General features: G+C 48.2%; 3 protein-coding genes across 4 annotated transcripts; 2 read left to right on the plus strand and 1 right to left on the minus strand.

Annotated features, from left to right (window-relative positions):
• Window positions 1–9904: 9904 nt before the first annotated feature.
• LOC117860306 (uncharacterized) lies at window positions 9905–11103 on the plus strand. The gene has a single exon (XM_034743574.2). The coding sequence runs from the start codon at window positions 10075–10077 to the stop codon at window positions 10813–10815; it is 741 nt and encodes a 246-aa protein (XP_034599465.1). The 5' UTR covers window positions 9905–10074; the 3' UTR covers window positions 10816–11103.
• Window positions 11104–14766: 3663 nt separating this feature from the next.
• On the minus strand, window positions 14767–18990 carry LOC117861380 (peptidyl-prolyl cis-trans isomerase CYP57). Of its 2 annotated transcripts, XM_034744922.2 has the most exons (11): window positions 18664–18990; window positions 18210–18388; window positions 18015–18113; window positions 17768–17871; window positions 17539–17683; window positions 16705–16924; window positions 16533–16590; window positions 15777–15981; window positions 15447–15614; window positions 15162–15350; window positions 14767–15034 (listed from the first exon to the last, which is right to left on the minus strand). In XM_034744922.2, exons 1-10 carry the CDS (start codon window positions 18881–18883, stop codon window positions 15210–15212), a joined length of 1539 nt encoding a protein of 512 aa, XP_034600813.1. In that variant the 5' UTR covers window positions 18884–18990; the 3' UTR covers window positions 14767–15034; window positions 15162–15209. The 2 variants fall into 2 exon arrangements, with proteins under 2 accessions (XP_034600813.1, XP_034600811.1); XM_034744920.2 differs by having other exon boundaries at window positions 14767–15350.
• A 1457-nt stretch (window positions 18991–20447) lies between these two features.
• LOC117861381 (momilactone A synthase) lies at window positions 20448–22005 on the plus strand. The gene is made up of 3 exons (XM_034744923.2): window positions 20448–20727; window positions 20817–20900; window positions 21038–22005. Exons 1-3 carry the CDS (start codon window positions 20549–20551, stop codon window positions 21855–21857), a joined length of 1083 nt encoding a protein of 360 aa, XP_034600814.1. The 5' UTR covers window positions 20448–20548; the 3' UTR covers window positions 21858–22005.
• Window positions 22006–26798: the final 4793 nt, after the last annotated feature.

Below are 26798 nucleotides of genomic sequence, written 5' to 3' on the forward strand. Positions count from 1 at the left end.
TTCCAACATAGAACATATTAATTCAAACATTCGCAGGTGGTGAAGTAATTGATGAACATATTTTGATCAAAGAAGATGATGCCTTGATTTTGCAATTATCAACATTCAAGTCAAAATAAAATTCTAACTTGGATGTCAGAACATAACATTGACCTAAACTTTTGAACTGAGGTATTAGAAAGGAAACTGTTCCTTAGACATTTAACTTGTGTCCAGGTGATGGTGGTGCAGTAGGGTACACGAGCGATGGTAACGTGGAGTGTTTCCGCGGTGTGCTATACCCCAATCTAACCGACCATGGTTATTTGAGTTGAGCTGAGTTTTGGCATGTGTTGATGTCCCAATCCGACCTTCTAGTGTTTGTTTTAGATGTTTTTCTTATTAATTTCTCTTTCATTTTCCTGGTTATGTCATTCCAGGGGTATAATCTTGTATTTTTCTGCTATATCAATAGAAACGCATACGTCAGGTGCAGTTCATTCAAAAAAAACTTGTGTCTATTTGCCCTCTAGCAAGTAGCAACTACAATACCTTTTAGTAACTAGTGTTATCTCTTAGTACGCTTTTCAGTTTTACTACCGCATGGTGTATTATTCTTAGTTCTATTTACGTGTTGTTTTATATGTTTGTCGCATCAAGGGATTGATGTACCTGAGCAGTGAATATTAACACTTGCGCCTTTATTATCTACACTTTGTCACCTTTTTATTTATGGTTTCATGCATTTAGCTGACAAATTGACAGGACACATGTATAGATTGTTTTACTAGATTTGCTTGATCATCCTTATTGCCATTAGAGGCTACATTGTTGGGTAAATTATGCTTAGCTTGCTCAACATAGTTTGGATGGTAATCTTAATCTTGAATAATGATCTATGCAACATGTTAATATAGGTTATGTTGGGATGTGCTAGTCCGACCCTAGTCTAACATTTAAGGACCGGTCTGCGGAGCAAATACCTAAGAAAACAATGCAACCACGAGAATTAAATAGGCACCGGTCTTTGTGTAATAAGGGATAATCCAGTATTCGGGTTAAGCAAGAGGTGCAAATGCATTGAGGATATGCCCAGTAGTTGGGTGCGGCTATATGTCACTTAAGGAGATAAAAAATACATTTAACGCCTCAAGAGATTCTGACTTTTCTTTTGAGCCCGTATGTTTATTCAGACTCTCAAGTAGTTATCACTAAAAAATGAGAAGAGTTGGTGGATACATGGATGGGAGACAAAAACTGATGATGTCATCCCACATGCAAAACTGTTGGGAACTTAAAAAACCATAAATCTTACACCGAGCATCAAAATTAAATTTTAATTATACCATCGAGTTTTTACAACAAGACCTTCCAAACAAGACCCCATTTAACTATATTTGGATGAATTTTTTTATGAAGTTAGGTGATTATCTACAAGACATGTGAACCTGGAACAAATTCTATGAACCCATGGAACAAAACAATTATAAACATCGAATAAATTATATGAACTAACGGAACAAAACAATTATAAGCATCGAACAAATTATACGAACTCATAAAATAAAATGTACACAAAAAAAGAAATTATATAAACTCATAGAACAAAAATATATGTATACCTAGAACAAATTATACCAAGTTCTAGAACAAACAAATTATACGTATCCAACAAGTATACAAACTCACAGAACAAATATATGTATACCTAAAATAAATTATACGAAGTTCTTAAGAAAAATAGTTGTATATATCAAATGATATACGAATCGATAGAACAAAGCTATCTACCCCTAGATAAACTATATGGATTTGGTTCACAAATAATAATTTAACATATCGAATAAATTAGTCTACAAAATAAATAATATCGTTTTACACATGAATATATAAATATTCATAAAAATACGTCTATATCACGAACAAAATTTTTTTTGTACGAATGAAAAATATATACACATGCGAACAAGTGGGTGTACCAAGAAAAGAAAAGGAAATGACAATGGAGAAAAATAAAAACAAAAAAGAAGAAAATAAGAAAGAACAAAAAACAAGATAGAAGGTAGTGTTCTTACAAAGAATAAATAAAAAGGAAGGAATGAGGTACAACTAATTTTAACATTACAAATACATTAATTTAAAAAGCATACAAAATGATTCCACGTGAACAAATAATTCGAGATATTGCAAACAAATAATGATAAAAAAAATAAAAAGAATAGAAAAGAGAGAAAAAGAAAAAAACTTTATTATTTAAATATGTTCGTAGTGGTAGTTCAACTGAATCCCAAGTCGTAGGTCGCGAGTTTGAATCTTGCTTCCTTCGTTGTTTTCGCCGTATTTAGTGGCATACTGGGCTGAGTGAGTTGAGCTACGGGAACAAAAAGGCGTGCTGATTCGATCAGGCTGAACAGAAGCGGTGTATTGGATCGAAGTGAGGCGGAAGCAGCGGGGGAAATAAATAATGGGGATCAGCATTACGTGGGCTGAAATCCGGCTCCGCTTTGCCGCACGCGCGACAAATAGGTTGCTGTCGCATAGGTGACGTATAGTTGTGTGCCCATTACTTGCCCAATCTAGTATGTCCACGAGCGTGGTTCGTTCTATTTCACCGGATCACGTCTGTCAAGTACAGAAACCTGTCCGAGATACAACATACAAGTCGAACAACTTTCGAGCCTCATTTTTATCATAATATATCTCTTGTAGCTGCATTGATGCAAGACGTAATAGGGTCTTTGACTGATGCCATAGTACCAGCCCCCGAGCCACCAGTGCCCGAGGCCGTAGTGGTGACTACCTCTGGCGCCATGGCTGCTCTTATAGCCCCCAAGTCGGAGGTAGAGACCGAAGCCACAGAGGTGCTGGAAGTTGTGGCAGCCATCCCAACTTTCAAGCCAGGCCCATCAACAAGTCTTGCCATGGTTCCACTCAACGCGACAGATGCTGAAGCGCACGGGGAGCCACAGGAAGCAGGGGGACTTAATCTTGAAGGTATTCAGCTAATCAATGACCAGCTGCTTGACATGGAGATGGTGGCCGGGATGATGGAGATGTACCACCTTGTTGGAGTATATGCGGAGATAAGTCCCATTCTGCTTCTTCCATAACTTCAAATTAGTACCCGTACCCTGATACGAGTACGTATGCTGTGGTACAGGATGTCATTAGGCGCTCTCGGTGGAAATCACAGATGCTACAAGTCTACAGGGGTGCAATAATCCATCCTTAGGCCTTGGCTAAGGAGCTTTCCATGGAGAGGGAGTACTCCTCCCGGATGCTGATGAAGTATGACGGACAAGCCGCCGAGTACCGCAATAGTATCCAGTAGTTTGAGGAGGAGAAGGACTATCTCAGGAAGTGCAACAAGTCTCTAAAGCAGCAACTAAGAGGTAATTGATCTTCTCCCTTGGTCTTCAAGTACTGATTCCACTTTGTGATGCTAAATTTCTTTGAATTATTCCTGCAATGCTCGAGAAAATAAAGGAATCTGTAGGGCTGAGTTGTTGACTGGCAGAACTCCTGGCAGAACTCCTACTATCGGGTGACGAACCAGCACGATAAGCTATCTGCGCTATATGAAAACCTGAACCATCACCTGCAGAAGGAGAAGAAGATGCGTGAGGACGGGAAGGTCGACTTGGTCAACGCCATGAAGGCCCTCCAGGAGCGTGAGGCTGAGCTTGAGGCTGCGAAACTTGCTCTGAAGGAACTATCCGAAGCAGCTCAGCCTATTGCGGACATAGTGGAGCCCCCAGCTGAGGGTGTGGAGCCCCACCCTCTATCTGAGATAGTCAAGGACGTTCCAGCAAAGTTCACTAGCTATGTCCAAAAGATAGCGAAATCCTTCTACCCACGGAGGATCTTGCTCCTATCGCGGAAGGGATAGCGGAGGACTGCTCAGATGAGTTCTTCCAGCAGTACCTGCAGGAGATGGACCCTATCACGGAGGAAGGTGCAAATCACTTGGACCTTGAGTAGTATTTTAAAAAGTGAATATTAGTTCTTTGTAATATAAACAAGATATGAATGAAATGTAAATAATTCTAAGTCTTGTTGCAATTTTTATTGCTTTCGACTTGAACTACCCTGATAATTGCTCCTACGGTAGATGTAAGTGTCTACGCACAAAACTACATTGATGAGCCTCTTCAAATTACGATGTAGAGTACTTTACGATGCGACTCCTTTTCGCGGAGTACAAGTACTCAAGGCATCTGGGTAGTCATACCTCTTAGGCAAGTGGACTCTTCAAGATTTTCTTCAACTGGAGCCTATCTTTACAACCTCTCTGGGTTGTACGGATGTTGTGCTCTTGAAACCTGGAACTGCAAACTTACTATTACAAGCCGCAACTAGACAGACTTGTCTAGTAGAAAGTAACTCGGGTAGTTTAAATAACTCCAAAAGTGTTGACGACTCCTTCTCTGTAGGCCGCCAAGGGACAGATTTGTCCAAATGAGTTGATTAGCTCATAAATTGACCTGCGGACTTGTCTTTGCAAGCCGCTTTTGGACAATTCTGTCCAATGAGTTGAATAACTCGAAAAATTTTGCAGACTTGTTATTACAAGCCGTGTGTGGACAATTTTACCCCAAAAGCTGAATAGTTTTGTGCAGACCTGTTATTACAAGCTGCAAGTTGGGCGACATTGCCTAGAGAGCTGCATAGCTCTGTGAACTTGCTTTTGCAAGCCGCAATCAGGCAAAAATAAGTAGTCGTTTTAGGATGAAAAATAAATCTACTTTATTTAGATAGTAATTCTACAACTAGGGCCAGTGGCCAATTTACATAAATATGTAAACTAAGGATAAAATCAACAAAGTTGTTTAATGTTCCACGAGTTGTCGATGTCTTCACCAGAGAGATGTTGGAGCCTGTATGACCCAGATCCAGTGACCTTGGAGATAATGAACGGTCCCTCCCATGGTGAATTTAGCTTGTGCAGCCCCTTAGTATCTTGGATACACTTGAGTACCATATTGCCTATATTGAATGAACATTCTTTGACGTTGCGATCATGATAGCGGTAGATTCGTTCAAGGTACCTTGCAGACTAGACGAGTGCTGCACAGCGAGCTTCTTTGAGGTTGTCTAATTGTAGACACCTTGTTTCTTCTATTGCGCCATCCTCATATTGCTCGACTACTAGAGAATTCCACATGATGTTGGTGGGGAGGACAATTTCTGATCCGTAGACCAGGAAGTAGGGCGATTGCCCTGTAGGCTTGCACGGCTGGGTACAAAGCTCCCCAGAGGACATTAGGTAGTTCTTTGAGCCACTTGCCCCCTTTTGTGTTCCCGATGTCGTGCAACATCTTCTTGAGAGCTTCCAGTAGCATACCGTTGGTGCGCTCAACTTGACCGTTGGCCTGCGGATGAGCGACACAGACATACTAGATGTCAATCCTGCTGTTCTTGCAGTACTCCTAGAACTCGTGGTTGTTAAAGTTGGATCCCAAGTCTATTATAATGCGATTGGGCAAGCTGTAGCGGTGGACAATTTCGTCGAGGAAGTTGAGTCAGGTTACTGGCTACACCTTGATCCACTTGGTAAACTTGTCGATCGCCACCAGTACTCAGTTGAATCCTCCTAGCACCGTAGGCAGTGGGCTAATCATGTCTAGCCCCCAGCATAGAAGGGCCAAGAGGGTGGTATGGTGATCAGCTTGTAGGCATGGACGTGTTGTTGCTTGGCGAAGAATTGACATCCTTGGCATCGGCGGACTAGTTCCTCGACGTCAGCGAGAGCTGTAAGTCAATAGAACCCTGCTCTGAAAGCTTTGCCCATGATCGTTCATGAGGATGCGTAGTTGCCGCAGATGCCTTTGTGAATTTTCTCTAGTATGTCCTTGCCATCTTGTCGTGAGATGCACTTCATGAGTACTCCTCATGATGTGCCTCTTCTGTAGAGTTTGTCTCCGACTAGAACATAGTTCTTGCCGTATCGTGAGACTTGTTCTACTTCTATTTTGTTTAGAGGTAACTTGTTCTCTTTGATGTAGTCGATGGAAAGATTTCTCCAGTCTATGTCGATCATCATAACCTTCCAATCTGGTGCACCTTGACCTCGATTGGTGGTGGATGATGGCGCGGGCTCCGTTATGGATGGCTTGTGTAGCTCATGGATGAAGACCCCAGCTGGAACTTGAGCATGAGAAGATCCGAGCTTGGATAAGACATCCGCAGAAACGTTGTTGTCATGAGCTACATGGTGCAACTCCAGACCGGAGAACTTGTTCTCTAGCTTGCATACTTACAAGCAGTACACATCCATGTTGTCCTTATGGAGATCCCACTCGTCCTTGACATGATTGGTTACCACCAGTGAGTCGCCATAAACTAACAATTGCTTAATTCCTAGTGACACTGCCAGGCGGAGCCCATGCAGAAGCACTTCGTATTCAACTTCATTGTTGGATACCTCCCAGAAGGTTTGCAAGACATATTTGAGTTGTTCGCCTTTGAGAGATATTAAGAGTACTCATGCGCCGACGCTCTCAAGCTTGAGTGATCTGTCAAAATACATAACACAATGCTCAAGACACTGTGCTAGAGTTGGTAGTTGATTTTCCCGCCATTCTACCATGAAATTGATTAGTGCCTAGGACTTGATTGCAGTCCTCGATTTGAATTCCAGGGACAATGCTCTGAGTTCTACCGCCCACTTGGATATTCTTCCTGTTGCATTCTGATTATGGAGGATTTCCCCTAGAGGGAAGTCTGTAATGACAGAGATGTTATGCTCCTGGAAGTAGTGCCGTAGCTTCCGCGAGGTGAGTAGTATTGTGTATAGCAATTTCTGAACTGGCATGTTGTAAGGGTAGATTCAGGGTGCAGGTTGGGGGGCTGGATCCTGGGCCTAGATGAAACAACCCCATGTAGTACTTGTTCCATCACCTAAAATTAGCCTCGTTAACGCAAAAAAGGCACTGAGCTATGGCCTCAATTGTCCTGCTCGCTTTCCCTATCCGCAAACCCTCTCTGAGCACCACCATTCAGCTCATCTATCTCACAACATTGCCACCGTATGTCGTCCTGCTGCTCCCTTTGATCGCGTTGGAGGCAGCAAGAGCAGGCTGCAGCAGTAGGTACTCCTCTAGACTTACTCCTAACTTCACCTAGCTACTAACCATCCTAGTTGCAGAGTCTTTGAGTGGTGTTGGAGCGGTTTTGGGTTTGTCCAACCGGTCGAGCAGCTTGTTGCTTTTGGTAGTTGTTTTTTTTCTTTCCTGATTATAACTTGCTAGGGTTGAGTAGAAGAACCATGACCGAAACGCCACCCTCTGCGGGAGGCGACTCCCATGGCGTCCCCCCCCCCCCCACCACTAAACCAAATCCCACCTAGATCCCCTGCGGCGACCGCCGCCCTCACCCATCCGGCACTAGATCTGGAGGTGCCCAAGGAGGATCTACAAGCCCACCGTCCACCCATCGTTAGCGGCACAGGGATAGAGGAGATCGAGGCAGCCCAAGGTCTGGTCCAAGTCGCAACTCCCAATGTCAGACAAGACACGGTGGAGCCACCGTCACCGGCGAGACAGCCAAGAGTCAACGTGCACAAGGAGGATCTACAAGCCCACCGTCCTCCCATCTTCAGCAGCGCAGGGACAAAGGAGATCGAGGCTGCCCAAGGTCCGATCTAAGTCGCAACTCCCAAGGGCAGAGAAGATACGGTGGAGCAACCATCACCGGCAAGGCAGCCAAGCGTCAATGCTCTTCACCCTCAGGAACAATAGGCCAGGCTAGAGGTAAATGTTATACTCCTTGATCTTGCCCATGAGATCCACATTCATGGAAGATTCAAGACACCACCTGGAAGCAGGGGGCTCGAGGAAGCTTAGGATCCTCTGCTCCTCAGCCTCATTCAAAGGCTCAACCACCCGGAGATCCCCTCATATCCGCAAGTGGCCTCACTGCTAGATGACAGGGTGAAGGAGACATAGAGGAGGAGATACCCTAGTGCAGAGAAGGGAAAATCCATTGCCTCAGCAACACCGCAAGGACAAGAGTCACCTCCATTCAAGGCGAGAGAGGGGAGCAGCTCAGCACTAGCCCGACAGATTCAGCATGGTGAATGCTCTACGGCTAAGAAAGTGGGAAGCTTTCAATCCCCATCTTTTCCAGCAAATTTTGGCCCAAGGAGTGGAGGACAACAGATGCGTCGTCAGGATTCCTCCATGGATTCCCTCTCTAAAGCTCACTAGAACAATTCATTGCAGTCAGACCTCACTGACGAGCACAACTATCAGATAGTCAGGCCAGCTTACTGGTGGCGCCGAACAGCCAATTCTACGAGCAAGGTAATACATTTCCAACAACCAAAGCAGGAAGTGGAGTAGAGGAGAAAGAGATACTTGGCACATGTCAGAGGCAAATGTCTTAACTGCTTCTCCACCAAACACAAGGTTGCAGAGTGCAGATACACAACTAAATGCTAGTGTTGCCTTCGGTTGGGGCACAAAGCTCAATCCTATCCTTCCTGGAGAAGCCAATTTAAGAGAAACTCCCCCAAGCATAGACAGTAGCACCCCATAGGACTCCCACTCTAGCTTCCCCTACCGGCAGAGCCCCTTCCTCTTCTGCTGGTTCGGCCGTCTGCGTGGCCAGCCGGTCCTTCCTCCAGGCGGCGAAGGGAGAGGTGGCAGCCATGGAGACGTATCCAGGGGATCCTCGTGCACGCCCTAAGCTGGTGCACTGCGCCATCTCGGCGACTGGGCCGATCAAACGCAAGCGCAAGTTGTTCTTAGGGTGCCTCTGGTACCACCAGTTGTAATAGTTGTTTCTTCTTTTTATTTCTTTGTTGTTGCTTATATATATTTTTTTGTCTCTTTTCTTCTAATAAAATTCAGCAAAGCTTTTGCCGTCCATTCTAAAAAAACCTCCTAGGGTTCCACTCTTTATTTTCTGCTTTATATATCAATGGAAACAGGCACTGTCTCGTGCCGTTCGTTCAAAAAAGCTATACTAACCGTCCTAGATCCCATGTGGATAGTGCACAACTGAATTAGGTTGGTTGTTTATGTGGGTGAATCATGCATCCGTGACACAAATGGATAAGCGAATGGTCAAGCTGCAATTTGGCCTTTGGGGCTCTGAAATTATGGCTACTGCTGGAGTTGCTTGTTCACCGGCTATAATTTTTCCTTTTATTTTGCAAGTCACTGGCTATAAATCCCAACAAGAAAGGAGGGCGATTGTGATCAAAGTTCGGGTGTTCTAGTTAGTTTACACGTTGTTGGACTTCATCTCAGCTGTAAATGAGCGTCGCCTGGACGGCTCAAAAACAACGTCTTGAGAGCCAGCTATGAAGCATAAGAGCTGCGCTTATAAAGTGAGTGCAGAGCTACCACGAAACAAATTAATCACCTTTTCGAAAAAAATATTTATCACAATACAACTTGCTAAAGCAAGGAGGTTGAGATCCCGATCGACGAGACAGGATATATATAAAGCCAGGCGCACGTATCGCCTTCCGATGCTTAGCGACTAAGCATATATACGTCAACACTAACCTGCCTGGATGTACATAAAATAAGAGACAACGCAAAAGGAACGATACAATTCGACGAATCCACTAATAATCAGCTAGGTAAAGACCAGAGAATATGGTATCGTGCATGCTAACCATACCTTCGTCTAACGCATCCAAAATCCAGTAACTGGCAATGAGCACGCAGCTTAAACTAAGCATTGTTAATCTCATGGGGAATCTTCTTGCAGGCTGCTGCAGCTGCGTCGCCAAAAAGAATCGATTTCATCAACTCGTTCTCCCCTTCCACTTGCACGAGCTACACGTGCGCGACGCGGAAGCAAACAAAAGCAACGCTGATGAGGCATCATCCATCTTTGCAAAGCTCGCACACGCTTTATGCTGCATCTTTTCTTTAAGTTTCTCTTGTTATATGGACAGCACAAACGGCAACAAGGTGTGCCTGTCACTGTGCGTGGATTCGGATGCCCGGCTTATATATGGAGGTCCTGTCACTTGTGCAGTTTGCAGAGTAACTACTTGTAGCTTGTTAAGAGCAAGAAACTCGTAGCCGGCAAGGAGACAACAGCTGGGAGGGAGAGAGGCGGCTAGCTCACCGACCAATGGCGATGGAGTACTTGTCGTGGTGGCCGACGTCGTCTTGGATCAGCCCCGGCGCGGCGTTGTTCCTGTTGTGCAACGTGCTCGTCGGCGCCATCGTGGTCACGTCGTCCCGTGGGGAGCAGGGCGGCGGCCGCGCGGCTGCGTCCACGCGGAGGCTCTGCCGCAGCGCGTCGTCCATGGTCCTCGGCCGGCTCCGGTCCTTCTCCATGTTCGCCGTCCACGCCGTCCCCATGGAAGACGGCTACCACCCGTCCCTGGAGCTGGAAGCAGAGGCGTACCAGCCTCAACCGGACGCGGCAGAGCCAGCGATCCCCACGGCGACAGCGAGCGCGCCCGTCGTCGCCGCAGCATCTGCAACGCTGTCAGAGAGCGCCAAGGAACTGGCTGAAGTGGGAAAGAAGGACGAGCCCATCAGCTCCGACGAGGTTCAAGGGACGAAGGGTCACGCGCAGCAGCCACCGTCACCATCACCAGCTGTCGCCACCGCCGCCGCCGAGGCAACTGCGGCCGCGGAGCGACCGGCGACGGTCGTGGGGTCGATCGTGCAGCGCGCGCGAGCGTGCAGGCGGGAATTTGTGGAGGAAGCGCTGGAAGGGAAGGCGGCGCTGAACGCGCGGGCGGAACTGTTCATCCGGCAGTTCCGGGAGGACCTCAAGCTGCAGCGCCTCAACTCCATCATCAACTACACCCGTGGGCTCCGCCGCGGTGCTGGCGGTTCGGCACCGGCCGCCGGGGAGTAGCTCCGATCCCACGTGGGTTGCTGCTGCTCCCGTGGGCAATATAATTGTTTTGGCTTGTTCATGTAGAGAATTTGATTTTGTTGCTCACGAGAGGGCGACAACATATTTTTTGAATTTCATAGTGTGCTGCCTTTGCCTATAGCAGAGTTTTGGTAAAGAAAAGTCCTCCACTCACCAGTAGGCCCATATATCCACATAATGCAGTAATTTTCAAACACATTCGTCTTAATTCAAATTTGAATATGATTTTATAGTAAGTAAAAAAACTATTTGGAGTTTTGCATTGAACACTTGGTGACTAGCCTAGTGGTGCCGCCCCTCTCCCTATTCTTCTTAGCCCCAGGCCCCCCAGCCCTTCTCACGAGCCCCTGAGTTCAATTGCCAAGATCATGCGGGCTCTCGCTCCTTGCCATAACTCACAGCACCTCATATAATCCGTCTTTGCCTCGTAATATAATCCAATATGCGACAACCTGCGGCGTGATGCACTCGCCTCAACGGTCGCTCAGTGATTCTCGCCAAAAACTCGGCGGTTCCGCCGGAACTTTGGTGCAGCCATGTCTGGTCAAGAACCAAACAGAGCCTATGTCAATCATTTTTGAGATGTAGTTTTGTAAAACTTATTTTTGCTATGTTTTATAATACTTTAGTACAAAGATACTCGCTAAAGTTGTGTTTTTAAGATAAGCCGTATGGACATTCAAAATTTGGCCTCCTTGTGACTGGAAAGTCAAACGTTTTAATCCAATCAAAGAACAATATTTGGTGGATGAAAAAAAAAAACAGAAGAGACAAACACAATAGGTTATAGGTATTATGGCCACGCCTACCGGGGTAACACACAACAACTCGGAAGAAAGAATTCCCACGCGGGAACAACGGCTTGGTATTATGTTAACCATGCCTTGAGCAGTCGATGAAGCATCCAAAAGCAGGAGTACATGACAGTCAACAAGCTGGTTAGACTAGACGTGAGTCTAGTGTCGTCCCATGCGAATCTTCTCGCAGGCTGCAGTCTCGCCACAAAGAATGGAATTTCGGTCGTCCCCTCCACATGCACGGTGTAAAGGTGCTCGAAACACATACCCCTTTGGGAATCCATAGCTTTTCCTACGCGTCAATGGATTGACATCGCAGCAAGAAGAAGCCGTGTAACTCTGCAAGCCTGCTTATATAAGCTGATCGATCACTCGTGCAGAGTTAAGCCGGAACTCAGGGACTAATCGAGAGCCCGCACAGGAACAACGACGAGCTAGCTCCTGTGTCCATGGCCGTGGAGTCGTACTTGACGCTGTGGCCTTTGCCAGCGTGGATCAGACCCGGCGCGGCGGCGACCGTGCGGAGCTGCCGACCAGGCGGAGGCGGAGCAGTTCATCCGGCAGTTCCGGCTGGAGACTCCATCCCCAATCCTCATCCAACTCTAACAAGGTCCTTTATCAAAAAAACTCTAAGAAGGTTAGATGGCCCACCAGATAGCCGAACCCAGTGCGGTGAGGGAAACAGGCCCAGCACAGCCCATCGGCAGATTGCTTGGCCCACAGAAGGATTCTTCACTTTCCTGTTTTTTGTTCTTTTTCTCTTCTTCCTTTTTATTTGTAACACTTTCTCACCGGGATTCTTCACTTTCCAGCTTCCATCCAGGTGGAGGATAACAAATCGTGCCACCCACCGTACCCTCGTAACACCTGGATTATTTAATTCTGTTTTTTTTAGCCGTAACAACATTTTTGGGACGAATAAGATGGCCCACCCACGCAATGGAACTTTGATGGAAGAAGAATAACATCGGCCGTACTACGCGAAAATTGCAGCCGCTCTTTCGCGCATGTTTGTCATCAGTCGCCGCGCCTCAGCACCGGCGTGTGTGACTTGTGAATACCCGGCGCCATGCACGACCACAACAAAAGGGTTGAGACGTACCTGACCTCCTTGTCCTCTTGAGAGTTGAGGCCACCTCAAATGATCGATCAGGCCGGCTCGTCACCCACTCCCGGTAACACCTGCTCCCGCCAGGAACTATAGAGGATTATGTTGCCGTTCTCTCACGGTGCACTGCAGCTACCTTCCATCTCCATCCAGGTGCTTTTGTTCCACTTAATTTTGGACTCAGAATCAAATGTCTTTAGTCCTAGGTCAAAAATGAGTCACCAAAGGGAGAGTTTTAGTCCCAATTGGAAAGACCAACCAGCACTAAAACCCCCTTTAATCCCAGTTGTAACAGGTAGTGGGACAAGGGGATCTTTTATTCCGGATGGAAATAGTCCCGATTGGTAATTCCAACCGAGACACAGGAGGAGCCTTTAGTCCTGGTTGGAAGGTATTTCCAACCGAGACAAAAGGTCCCTCCTCCCACACGGCCCCTTCTCACTCCACCTTATCTTCTCCTCACTCTTAACCTCCCTCCCTTATCCTCGCGCAGGCACCTCCAGACTCCCTCCACCGGCACCTCCTCTCCTCCTTCTCCTTCCTCTCTGCGCCGCCCCCTCCCCTCCCTCTCTTCTCTACCTTCCTCTCCCACCCTCCCCCTCTGCTGCCCTTCTCTTCCCTCTCTGCTCGCACCTCACTGGCAGTGAGGAGCGGCAGCGGGGCAAGGGCAGGGCGAGTGGCGGGCGCGGGCAGCGACGCAGCCGAGGCGGGCGAGGGCGGACGACTGCGGGGCAGAGTCGGGCGGCGGCATGTGGAGGCGAGCGGCGGCGAAGCGGTGCCGCCGCGTCACCAACCCACTTTTTTTAATTTTTTTAATTTTTTTAGTACCAACCGGGACTAAAGGGAGTCTTTGGTCCCGGACGACTGACTCGAAACTAAAGGATTTCCTTTTGTCTCGAAAACTTAGTTCCGTTGGATTTTCGGAATCTATGGTTCTATCCAATCGGAACTAAAGTTCTGTTTTCCACCGATGAGCAGTATATATAGCTAACTCGCCGATGTTCCGGATGTTCCGAGTTCGTCAGGCACGGCGCGCGGGTCATCACCGCCGAGGCGCCGACGTGCAGGGCGAGCCCCGACGCCGCCAGCTGCTACACCCACTGCGACGTCACGCCCGCCTCGACGTCGTGGTGAACAACGCCGGCGTCAGCGGCGACCAGGCACCGCGCGCGCTGGCCTCCCTCGATCTGGGCGACTTAATTCGACCGCATCATGGCGGTCAAGCACGCCGCGCGCGTCATGTCGACGATGTACCCGCGCCGCCGCCGCCGGTGGACATGTGATCGTGAGGTATGCGAGGATATGTAGGCCTGCTTCCTCCCGTTGTCAAATGCAGTACAGCGCAGGCGCACAGCCCGGCAGCAATTTGCTAGCGGGCAGCAATGAGCCCAACAACAATTTCAGGACAAGACTCGTGTGTGCCCCAAATGTGAGCCCACCATATTTGTTAACTAAGTGGGTGTTTGGATACAAGGTACTAGACTTTAGGAGAGTCATCTCGGATGTTAGACTTTAGGAGAGTCACCTCGGATGTTCGGACGCTAGTTAGAAGGACTAAACATTAGCTAATTATAAAATTAAATGCAGAATCCCTATACTAATTCGTGCGACGAATCTATTAAGCCTAATTAATCCATCATTAGCAAATGGTTACTGTAGCACCACATTGTCAAATCATGGACTAATTAGGCTTAATAGATTCATCTCGCGAATTAGACTCCATCTGTGCAATTAGTTTTATAATTAGCTTATATTTAATACTTCTAATTAATATCTAAATATCGGATGTGACATGTCCTAATATTTTCCTAATATTTAGGATGTCGGATCCAAACAGGCCCTAAGTCTGAGGTGATGGAATAAGTCTGGTTTATACGGAACAGCTCAAATTACAATGCAAATGACTTCCAGTTCGACGACATTTTATTAAAGTTCCAAACTCATTCTCAAGGCAGCCGTTTCCTCCCCTGCTAGCTTCCCCACAGGGTTCACTTCAGTCACGGTAAAATGAACCGAAAAAGGAGATAGACGAAAGAACCGCGCGTATTTTTAATTCAAAAACTTTTGTGTTAGTCCCTTCTGTGAACTATGTGAAACGGATAGCTTATAGCTAGTGATACAGGCTTCCTCAGGGACCCTAAAATAATCAACAATCTATTGTACATTGCATTTACAGCCTCAGCAAACATGATACAAATACCAAAAGGAAGACACTAGTCTACAGATAGCACTCTACATCAGTTCCATGATCTCTGCGGTATCCACAGTTTACAGTCCCAAGACCACGCCAAAACTGCAGCATTGCAATGTGTTAACTGTTTAAGATATGTAGGAATTTTGCAATGTTCAAGGGAAAAGAACAGTCCGGTACTATCAAGTTTAACAAGAGCAATGGAAATGCAGTAGAGGTGATTCAGTACCATCAACGGCAAGAAAGGAGCATTAACACAATTCAAGCAGCTTGATGGTCAGGTGAGAGATCTGCCTGCCCATTCACGCTGTCTCCGCTTAAGCTTCGCTTGTTCCTTGTTGAATTTTTCTTTTCCTTTCTCCAGAAGAGGATCTACCACTACATAGTCATCTGGATCATCTTTCCTAGCCATTCCATCCTGTGAAGATCAAGTCACATGTCATTCCCAATCTTTAAAAGATGCATCTATTCTCCCACATGTGTGAGAAAAGGCAAGAAAGGCCTGGAAATCAACCTTGGAAGAATCAGGTAAGAAAGACAGCCGGTTTGTATGCCACCCTGTGTAGTCCTCTTCAGCTTCCTTTTCCACCTTATCAGTAGCAAGATTATTTTCTCTGACATGATCCGTAGCAGGATTCTTACTGAGGAAAGAAGCCTTGAACTTCTGTAGCTTTGCTAGAGTCTAACAAGGAAAAATAACGTGTAACAGTGTAAGAAATATTGGCCGCCCAACTTGCAGAGCACAAAGCTTAACAGATCAAATTGATATGCCAGCTGTATGCATGAACCATCTTGGCATGGCACGAGAAAGGTGGAAATTATCAGAATGAAGAAAAATCATTACCTCATCTTCACGGCCTTGGAGCTGACGTTTTTTCTGTTTTTGTTTATGTCTCTCTTGTTCAGCTGGATTTAGCAGCTGCAAGTTAGCATCTGCTTTGGACATCCTCTCAGCACTGGCTTCTGAGCCAATACCCTTTTTCTTCAAGGATAGTTTTTTAGACTTTTGCAGCTCATGCTCCTGATCATCATCGTCATCATTGTCCCTCCTGCAAACCAACAACCGGAAATCAATTTAGAAAAACTGTTACACTAAATTATCCACAGATACATGTCTAAGTTTAGATCATTTCAAGCATGGACACAGGAACTCTTCTTCCATTCTAGTCCTAATACGCATATTATAGTCCACATTATAGTCCGGATATGTCTAACCGCATATTATATGCATTAACTATTCACACCTGGTACCTCTGCTTATGAAAAGTATTATGATTGCTGAATACAAGATGCAAAGAAATAGAATCACTCTTTATCATGACAATATAACAAAAATTAAACAGAATATATGTTATTTTAAACAATAAATTATTGCAAGATGATCACTTGGCCTTAGATGTGTAATGACCAATGAGATCAAGAATCTTGAGTTAAGGGTCATATAGAAAAAGAATGCTGCAGGGTTCACAAGAGCAGGGGTAACCATTGCTGATACATAATGGTTACCTACAACTTCGAAATCCATTGTTTCTATCATTACAATGTGAGGGGGCAAAAGGACAACTATGATAATTTGGGGATGAGGTGCACGAGCATTTACCTATGTTCGATATTGGACCTGCGGTCTGGTAACTCTTTATCTTTCCGATGCGGTTTATCTGTTCAAATGAGAACAATAATCAATTTTGCAATCAGGATTCATTAGTACAAAATAGCTGCATCTAAGTTTCAGGAGAAGCACAATTAATACAAACTTGAACAAAACATGCTACCTGCTTTAGAGGTTTCACGGGGGCGAACATCACCAAGCTCTCTACGTTTTTTTAGGATTTGTGAGCGCATCCTATTGTCAAAATCTTCTTCATTCTCGTCTTCAGGATAATCATCAGATTCTGGAGCCTGCTCTGACTCTCTTGAGTCAACTTTCTTTGAGATCAAAGCATCCCTGACAGATAAAACAGTGTCCTTTTTCTTCTCCTCTTCCTCCTTGGACTGCAAGGTGGGAACAAGCACAATGCTATTTAAATTTGGCAGAACATAAAAAGTTACGGAAGCAGGTAACACTGTAATTGCAAAACCTGGCCAGAGAATAAGATACACATTACATCCTAAACAAACTCAACACTAGAGGCATTCAATTAATGAGCAGTGTATAACAGCAAAGAGGACTTAAACACAAACAAAAAAACAAACAAAACCAAGATAGTAGGCACAATAATGTGGCAGATACAGAAATGTTCTGGATAGTCTATCTGCCAACTGGATAAGGTATTGTCCTATCATTTTCAACGTGATATGTTCACTAGCTATGTTTGGTTCTCATATGTTGAACATTTTCTCATCACAAGTGATCAAACTCACCGGCGGACAAGAGTAAAATATACAGATAACAGCCTAAACCAACTCAACACTGGAGGTGTTTCAATTAACGAGAAGAGGAAACAGGACTTATAAGTACAGACAGAAAAAAAAATACAAGATGATACGCAGAGGAAACAGGACTTAATGTGGCAGATACGGCACCATTCTAGATATCATAGTTGCCAATTCAGTGTGTTGGTTAATTATGATGCTGAATATTTTTTATGACAAGTGATAAGACTCACCAGCTGTACATCCTCTGGTTCCCCTTTAAGAAAACGGGGATCATCCAACACATCATGAATACTTTTTATTTTGGCCTGAACAGAGGAAGCTGCCTCATTCTCCTCCTCTTCTACTTCATCTCCAAAAGAGAGCACGTTAAGTTGCCTGGAAGATTAACAGTCTGGGTCAAAACTAATCCAACAGGCATTATACAGTCAACCTAAGAACAACATGGAGGAGATTACTTACTTAACAGCCTTCTTTTTAGGTTTCAACTCAGCATCAGTCTTGGCAACAGACTCGGCCTTCTTAAGTTGCCTTGGAACAATATCCTCAAATGGGTCCCAGAGAACCTACAGACACATAAAAAGGAAACAGAAGGATAAATAACTAGTTTGGATTCACCAGTAATAGAAAGAAAATATTAGAAACCCAAACCAAATACAGGTAAGTACCAGAATAAAGATAACAACAAAATATGACAGGAAAAAGGCACCTCGACTGAAAGAATTTTCTGCGGGTACACAGGTCGATCATCCTTATCGGTCTCAACATCAGCCAAGGCAAGAAGGTTGAAAATAGAATCACCGGTAACCTGCACACAAACATGTATCCAGCCATGATGACTCCAACGGAACAACGCTGAACCAAGGCATGCACAGAGAAATGGCTCCCGAACTAGACACGGTACCTTCCCGAAGATGGTGTTCTTCTTATCGAGCCAATCGCAACGGTCAAGAGTGATAAAGAACTGGCTTCCATTCGAATGAGGCGTGCCAGCATTGGCGCAGGCCACTAAACCCCTGTGGTTAAACCTTAACCGCGAGTGGAATTCATCTGCAAACGGCGCCCCGTAGATGCTCTGACCCCCTGCAGGAGTGACGCCAGGATGATGTCATCAGCTCCAAATCAAAGCGCCCCAAGTCCTAACCGCAACACTCCCCCCCCCCCCCCCCCCCCCCCCCCCCCAATAACAAAACGCCAGAACCTTATATAACAGAACGGCACGAATTCATCAAATTTGAGGCGTACAGTAATTTGGTCGAAACTTATAGATCAATTCGGTAGGTATCAACAACAATTCGATGTGGAATCGGAAACCCTAGATGTACGCTCAAGGGGGGACGGGGAAGGGAGGGTCGTACCGGTGCCGGAGCCGGTGGGGTCGCCGCCCTGGACGAGGAAGTTCTTGATGACGCGGTGGAAGAGGGTGCCGTCGTAGTAGCCCTCGAGGCAGAGCTGCACGAAGTTGCGCGCCGCCTTGGGGGCCTCCTTGGGCCACAGCTCGATGTCGAGCGGGCCCGCCGTCGTCTGCACCACCACCTTGCCCTTCGTCGGGGGCTCGAGCACGTACACCGACGACATCCTGCCCGCCTCGTCTCCGCCAGCCGCCGCCTCCGCCGCCTCGGCGCTCTACTTCGCGCGTGCTCCTTCCCGCCGGTCGGGCTGTCCGGTCCGTCTGGTTCGTGGTTGGGTTGGGCTGGATCGGGTCAGCCGACTCGATTTGGATGGGGGGTAGGGCCGTGGGTGGAAATCCTATCCATCTTTGAATTGGGTCGGTAACTTCCATTGACCTATTCGCTTCAATTTATTCAGTCGGCTTGTCAGCTACTAAATAATATTTTTCTCTCACAACAAATCAGCCGTTTCAGCTTTTCAGCCAGCTTATAAGCTGAAGCGAACAGGTCCAATATTTCAATATGTGCAAGAAACGATGTCCGTCAGATCTGCATCAAACTCTAGCTCATGTTGTTGCCTCTCACCGTGCACTAGCAGTCACCGAGCAGGGCTCGTGCCACCTCCTGCTCGTGCCACCTCTGCGGCTCCCCGAGCCCGGCGCGCATCGCCGTCGGCTATCGGAGTCGGAGAAGAAGGTGCGGAAAAATGTTGAATTTTTTTTAAAAAAAAAGTGTTGAAACAAATTTTTCAAAAACAAATGTTGAATTAATTTTTAAGAAAAGATGTTGGTTCAACTTTTTTCTAGATTTCTTTAAAAATGTTGAGGCTCAACAATTTTGGGAAAATGTTGAGGCTCAACATTTTTGGAAAATGTTGCTCAACATTTCTAAAAAATAGAGGTTTAACTTTTTCGAAAAAATATTGATCATCCGTTGAAAATGTTAAACGGGTCATCATCAGTTGAGCCTCGACTAGGTCTTGCTGAACTTTATAGTTCAATCACTTATAAGAACCCAGGCAGGGGTGGAGGAGAGAGAGAACGGCGGGCTGGATGGGAAGAGGCCTGGCCTGTGTACATGTCATGGAAACATATTCGTGTCATGGAAACATATCGAATGCTTTTACGTTTTCTCTTTGTGAGTGGATTACGCCGTTTCGTTTTTTCGGTGATGGAAGAACAGGGGGTTACGTGGCATCGATTTGTAATAACAAAAAAATTCGTGTTGAAATCCGATTTCATATCACAGTGTTGCATTCCTTCCACCACATTGCGTATAGCTTTGAATGCTCCTATAGTGTACCACAAGCCAATCTAGTCTTATTATCGTATTATTGTGAATCCAAAGTATTTTGTATTGTAATTTCACACGTCTAGCAATTGTTCCAAATTTTTCGATAAAGACAATCATTATGAATTAGGTCCTCGATGAAGATATTTGTGCCAACTAACATGGGCTAATTGGAGAAGTGTTAAATGTACACAAGGTCAGAGATGTTGTAGCGAAAAGTAATTCTTTGCGACCATTTTCGGTGGGGATTTTATTCTCAATAAATGAAATGACACATGAACAAATATGATAACATGGTAACAAAGTTTTTGAAAAAACTTACCCAGATTTGTGTGTGGCAAGCAATACCATCCAGGTCACACAAGCCTAGCACCACCAGCACACACACCAGGGAAAGCGTCACATCCCAACCAACAACACAGTGACGGGCTAACTACATAACATGGGCCTGGAACACTAGGAGCCTCAGCAGATGGGCGCCATTTGTTTCTAGTTCTAACGACCGACCGCTTGAGAAGGTGATGCGAGTGACATCGCACAAGACGACTAGAACGGACACCAAATGAAAGCCAGCACTCTAACTGCCCTCCTCAAGAAGGCTCGCCGCGCGCAACTGCAATTAACCAGCTGGATCGTTGAGACGAACCTCAGCTTGCTCCTTGTTAGGACTGTATCTGCTCAGCAAACAAGCGAGTGGGCAGTGGGCACCATGTTCATCAGAGCCTTGCAATTGGTTGTCAGGTAACTGGGCTCAGAGTTTGGTTAATTTTGATTGATGTTTACGAGAAGCTCTAAAATATCTCGATGGATTTCGTGTCATGTTCTTGCAGGGAGAAGAAGAGCGGGGTCATTGCGTCAGGATGCTTGGGCGTCGTCAATGCCTTCTCCTCTGCTTCGGCCGCTCAGAGTCAGAGGTTCACTTCACTCTCTTGCACAGCCTTCATGGAATCGCTAGTGCTCTGTGGCGCATCGTTGATGGAATTGAAGTCTCCTGTGCTCTTCAATTTCTTATACTCGTTCATGACTAGCGGGAGGATTCTTTTGTTTTCAGGCTGGCTGGAAAGGTCGCCGTCATTACCGGGGGCGCGAGCGGCATCGGCAAGGCGACGGCCGCCGAGTTCGTCAGGAACGGCGCGAAGGTCGTCATCGCCGACGTCCAGGACGAACTCGGTCACGCCGTCGCCGCGGAGCTCGGCCCGGACGCGGCGAGCTACACCCGCTGCGATGTCACCGACGAGGCGCAGGTCGCCGCGGCTGTGGACCTCGCGGTGGCCCGCCACGGCCAGCTCGACGTCATGTTCAACAACGCCGGCATCGGGGGGAACCACGGGCCACCACCGCCGCTCGACGCCGTGGACCTCGCCGAATTCGACCAGGTGATGGCGACCAACGCCCGGGGCGTTCTGGCCGGGCTCAAGCACGCCGCACGCGTCATGGTCCCGCGTCGCCGCGGCAGCATCATCTGCACTGCGAGCACCACCAGCTTGGTGGGCGGCATCGCGGCCCCCGCGTACGGCGCGTCGAAGGCGGCGGTGGCCGGGCTGGTGCGCACCGTGGCGGTGGAGCTGGCGCGCTCCGGGGTGCGCGTCAACGCCATCTCTCCTCACATCATCCCGACGCCGCTGGTCATGGAACCCCTCGCCTTGTTGTTGCCCGGGAAGAGCGCCGAGGAGCTCAGGCGGCTCGTTGAGGTGGGCATGAACGTGACGGTCGGGGGGACGGTGCTGGAGGTGGACGACGTCGCGAGGGCGGCGGTGTACCTGGCGTCCGACGAATCCAAGTACGTGAACGGGCACAACCTCGTCGTCGACGGCGGTTTCACGGTGAGCAGAAGCCTCGAAAATGCCGGCGGCAGCACGACGAGGGAGTGAAGGGAGAGCCGGCAGATTTCGTGGGCTCTTCACGGAATAAAAACTGCGTTCTTGACTTCCTGTGCACAAGAACAGCTCAGTGTTGAGCAACGCTGTGATCGACGGAGTATGTTGTTTCTTTTCCTGATATCTTTCACCATACAACCAATTGGCGGAGTTATAAAACGAGAAAACCATCTCGCCCCCGCGTCTGCCCCGCTGGCGGCACGGGTGTGGCTCCCTTGACGGGCCGCTAGCAGGCCCGGCCCGCAACTCCCCAGTTCGCCTTCGTCCTGTCCTGCCCAAGCAGGCGGCTACGATGAAGGCAGCTGTGGGTAGGCCTGGTAACGGACCTTGTATACCCAAGGGCCGTAAGGGCCTCCAAACTCATGGTCTGTGATTTACGGATCCTATATGGGCTCTTGTAGAAAAGGGCCGAATCAAATCGGATTGTTTGTTAAAGGGCTGGATTATAGCTGTGGCTTGAGCCCAATGTGTGGATGGTGAGTGATAGGGCTGGCCCGCAGATCAGATATGATAGGTACCTGCTAGGGTTGATTTCGGATCTTTTGATGAGAGAGGCGTGGGATAACTCGATTGGTCGATGGAGGCGACGTTCACGGTCCAACTATAGCCTTCCAAGCTGCGCCTTAACAACCGATACACCACCTCCAATGGCTGCCGCGAGCTTGTGGAGCGCGTCACCTGGCCATTAGGGCACTCGTCCTGCAAGCAATCGAAGAACTAGGAAAAACAAGTATAACAAGTACTAAATTTACTAGATGAAGATGAAGGTTTCAAATTCAATCTCAAATAAGGTGCGGTTTTGAAGACAACAAGACGGGCGGTTGATCCAGCACGCGCGCTTATAAGTAGTAGCGAGAGTTAAACTTGATCTAAACAAAATCTAACTGTTCTTGATGACGGCTAAGGGGTATATGAAGGTGGGAGGATGACCACCAGGGTGTTGGGGTTGTGCTCTATAACATCCGCAGAAATCACCAATTAAAATCATCCGTTAAAAATCGTTTTCAAAATCTTTTTACCGCTGAGCTCCCGGATATCGAAAACTTTCCCAGCGATTTCGCCGTCCCGGCACCTAAGCCGACAGCCATCATCTTTACCCGTGCCCGTAAATCTCGCCGTGTGCCGTCGTCAGACCGCCGCGCGCGTGCTCCGACCGCGTGCCGCAATGGCCGCCGGTTCCCCCTCTTTCTTTCTCTGTTTCCTCCCTCTTTCTTTCTTTTTCCTATTCCTTCTCCTTTCTTTTTCTTCTTCCTCCTCCTCCTTCTCTCTCCTCCTCTCTTCTTCTTCCTAGCGCCTCCCCACCGACGCATTTACTCCTCCCGGCGCCCGCGTCTCCCTGGCGCCACGCCGCCCGCCCGCCTCGGGCCGCGCCCCTCCGCATCGCCCGACCCCGCCGACCCCGCCTCCGGCCCCGCTCCGCGCCGCCCGACCCCTCCCGCGCCCCTCCTGCGCCGGCCCAACCTCCGTCCCCGTTCCACGCTGCCCGCCATCGGCCCCTACCTCTCTTCCGGTGCCGCCCGCCGCACGCCACCGTTGCCGTGCCGCCCTCCCCGTGACACACACCTCCGACGCCCGAGCCCCTACCGCCGGCCCGGCCTGCCCGGCCCCCACCCCCACGCCGCACACCGTCGGTCGCCCGGTCCCCCACCGCCGGCCGCCCCTCGCCGGCCTATAAAAAAGGGCCGCTCGCCCGGCCTCCCTTGCCACTCCACCACCACCCAGCTCACCACCCCAACCTACACCACTCGCCAAGCGCCGCCGTCACCAGTACCTCCGCCGCCCGAGCGTCAACCGTCGCCGCCTCCACCGAACCACCGCCGGCCGCCCCTTCCCTATCCGAAGCTCCAAGGTATCGGGCAAAATGGAGCCCCCACGGCCTCCTCTAGCCTCTCCCGCCGCCTCCCCTCGCCGCCGGCGAGCCTAGGCCGCCGCCCCCAGGCCGGCCGTGCCTCCCTCTCCCTCTCCCGTGTGCACTATGCGCCCAAGGGGAAGAAGAAGGTCCCAATTCCGATCTAACCCCAACAAATCCATTATTCACGAAACAGTCGTTCCACCACTCTCATAAACCTATTCACGGATAAGCCCCTCCACCTCCAAAATTATTTACAAATAGGTCCCTAGTTTAGTACAAAACAGTCCTAAACCTCCTATTTAAGCCCTAATTCATGTTTAACCCGTCATTTCATGCGCCAAACTCCCTCGAATTAATCCTAAATTTCACCACTTCATCCTCCAGAATACTTTCGCCGATCCATATCCAAATTTCCCAAAAATAATGTTTCTACCTACTTTCCGTTCACATTTTCTGTTCGGAGCTCACGGTTAAAAACCGATTTTCTTTTATTTATTTGTGTGCCCGTTTGTGTGTGCCGTTGATCGCAGATTGCCCGAGGAGGATCCCGAGGAGGAGTTTGACCGCGAGCCCGAGCTCGAGGACCAGCAGCACGAGCCGGAACTCCCGGAAGGCTTTGAAGATGGCAAGTCCAATCTCACCCTTTGATGCATATTTAACACCTAGTTTTTCAAACACAACCTATTGGCCTGTTTTACAAAATGCATATTATTTCATCGCAAGACCTGGTTGGATAGCCACCCCTTGATTGTTATGAACATTCCTTATTATCCTATGGTTGTCTCTAAATATGATTCGCTCTATTTGGTCGATAGCCACTGCTAGAATGCTTAGGAAATTACTACTCCAATACAATCACCACTACAATGATGTTTTTGGAAAATAAGCGTGTGTGTGTGTGTGTGTGTGTGCAAATGAGGAAAATGACTTTCTAGGTTCAGAGGAAAAAGGATGTGTAGACAGGATGGATGGGTATTCCTTGTGTGGGATGCTAGGATGTTGTGCTCGTACCTTAGTGGTTGAGCAATGTCGGGAGATATCCATCTTGTCATGGTTAAGGACCGAGTTGATGTGTCATCTTGCCTAATTCCACCATCGTGCAACCACTCGACCGTTGTATGGGCAACGCCTTAGCATAAATCCCACTAGCTGAACTGTTAGTCTTCAGGGGTGCTGGTGAGCAACGGGAGCCCATGGAAAAGGAATAAGATCTTGGTGACTTAGGTCCCGGTTACGGTCTCGTGGATGAGCCGTGAACCCCTTGGGTGCTTCCGTGAGGGCTAGCCAGTCTTAGCTAAGGTGGGTAATGGCTTTGTTAGGATCCGCACTGGCACTAAGGTGATCGTGCTGCGGTACCCTACTTGTGGGAAAAGTGTACAACCTCTGCAGAGTTAAAACCTATCCGGGTAGCCGTGTCCACGGCATTGGACGAGTTACGGCTTGGTCACATAACTAGCACTTGGGCATGGATGGTGTGTGGGTGTGTGTGTGTGTGAGTTGAATTTTGGAAGAGTCCGGCAGTTGTGCCGTGCGCTATGGCGGATGGCGAGTCCGATAGCGATAAAAACTTGGATCCTTTGTGTAGGATCAACCCCACTCCTTGTTTCGGGTACCAAAGGAAAAGCTTTATGAAAACTTGTTTGAAAACAAGCCTATGCATGTGTTGAAAAATCTAGCTTTATTGCAAATAAACCCTAGCCTATCCTTGTTATATCCTGTGCATATACTTGCTTGTATCCCCCTCCGTGGATGGGGTTGGACTTGTTGAGTACGTTCGTACTCACCCTTGCTTCGTTACTACAGAGGAAGACCCTGACTTCATCGCTGAAGACCTTGAGTGGAGGTTGTGTCCGCACCCGACGCTGCCTGTGGTGTTGGCCTTTCCAAGATGCTGCTGCTGCCGTGTAGTCCCAAGTGCTGTCTTTTGGCAGTCGCTTGGTTAGCCGCTGTTGTTTATTTACTTCTTATCGCTGCGTGGCTCTCACGCCCACTTCCTCGGGAGTTGTACGGTAACTGAATTATCTGTCGAATAAATGTGCTATCAGCCTCCTGGGACTGATATTTGTATCACATTTAGTATCTACTTATGTGAGGACGCTTCAGGTGGTATCAGAGCCGTCATTGGCTGTAGGACGCGACCTTATGACCGGATTAGCCCTTTTTGACGAAAATAAAAGATTTATAAAATTTCTGCCTACCTCTGCTCTATTGCAAAACTAATTTGTGCCCCGGATCTTTTCCAGATGGCCAAGGAAGGATGGGTCAACAGCCACTGCCTGGAGGAGCCTAGCTTTCCCAGATTGTTGTTCGCCTGCATGGACCGCCTTGGAATTTATGAGCGTCCGGAGTACACCAGCAGGGAGTACGAGGACCGCGGGACCCCTCGGTGTGAGATGATTATCTACATCGGGCGGAGTAGCCGCTACGCCGACATCCAGCCATGGAATGTGACTGCCACCGGCTTTCGGCACAAGGATACTTATCAAGTGGCAGCCCAGAAAGCCCTCCGTTTCCTGTGCCAGATCTATGAGAGGCACATTGGCTGCACTCCGATGAGGTTCTACCCGCCTGTCAAGAAGAACCGCCCGGTTTGGCTGGCCCGGGTAAGGACTTTGGAAGGACGTGGACAGCGCGAGGATGACTACACCGTGCTGCACATGGCTGCCTACCCTCTCACCTTGGACGAGCTCTATGACGAGCAGGCTGCTAAGTTGAAGCAGCAGACTCGTAGGGCCGAGGACGCAGAGGTTATGGTGAGGAGGCTTCAGGTGAAGTTAGCTGCCGCCGAAGCTCGAGCCGCAGCCGCCCAAAGCAACGAGGCCATTGCCGTTGAGGCTCTCAAGGAGGCTGAGGATCGGCACCCCAAGGAACTGAAGGATGCCCACCTCACCATTCGTGCCAGGAGTAGGATGGTGGCCATCGAGGACGAAGAGGCCCCGATCCTTGAAGGAATTCCCATTGCCCCAGGGTCCGAAAGCGGAAGAGCCCAGATGCCACCCCAGCGCCACCGCCCTCGGAAAGGAACTCCGAGGTGTCAGATGGAGAGGCACCCGGGACCCCTCCAGCGGGCGGGACTCTGAAAG

This window comes from Setaria viridis, chromosome 6 (assembly GCF_005286985.2).
Source record: "Setaria viridis chromosome 6, Setaria_viridis_v4.0, whole genome shotgun sequence".
NCBI classification, from domain to species: Eukaryota; Viridiplantae; Streptophyta; class Magnoliopsida; order Poales; family Poaceae; genus Setaria; species Setaria viridis.

Excerpts from the sequence above, each read along its gene's own strand:
- LOC117861381 (XM_034744923.2), top strand. The coding sequence starts at position 20,549 with ATGAAAGCCAGCACTCTAACTGCCCTCCTCAAGAAGGCTCGCCGCGCG. Across the intron at positions 20,728-20,816 it reads GCCTTGCAATTGGTTGTCAG|GGAGAAGAAGAGCGGGGTCA; the intron begins GTAACTGGGCTC and ends ATGTTCTTGCAG. Across the intron at positions 20,901-21,037 it reads TCGGCCGCTCAGAGTCAGAG|GCTGGCTGGAAAGGTCGCCG; the intron begins GTTCACTTCACT and ends TTTTGTTTTCAG.
- LOC117861380 (XM_034744922.2), bottom strand. The coding sequence starts at position 18,883 with ATGTCGTCGGTGTACGTGCTCGAGCCCCCGACGAAGGGCAAGGTGGTG. Across the intron at positions 18,114-18,209 it reads AGAACACCATCTTCGGGAAG|GTTACCGGTGATTCTATTTT; the intron begins GTACCGTGTCTA and ends GTTTGTGTGCAG. Across the intron at positions 15,982-16,532 it reads AGGTCCAATATCGAACATAG|GAGGGACAATGATGACGATG; the intron begins GTAAATGCTCGT and ends GTTGGTTTGCAG.
- LOC117860306 (XM_034743574.2), top strand. The coding sequence starts at position 10,075 with ATGGCGATGGAGTACTTGTCGTGGTGGCCGACGTCGTCTTGGATCAGC.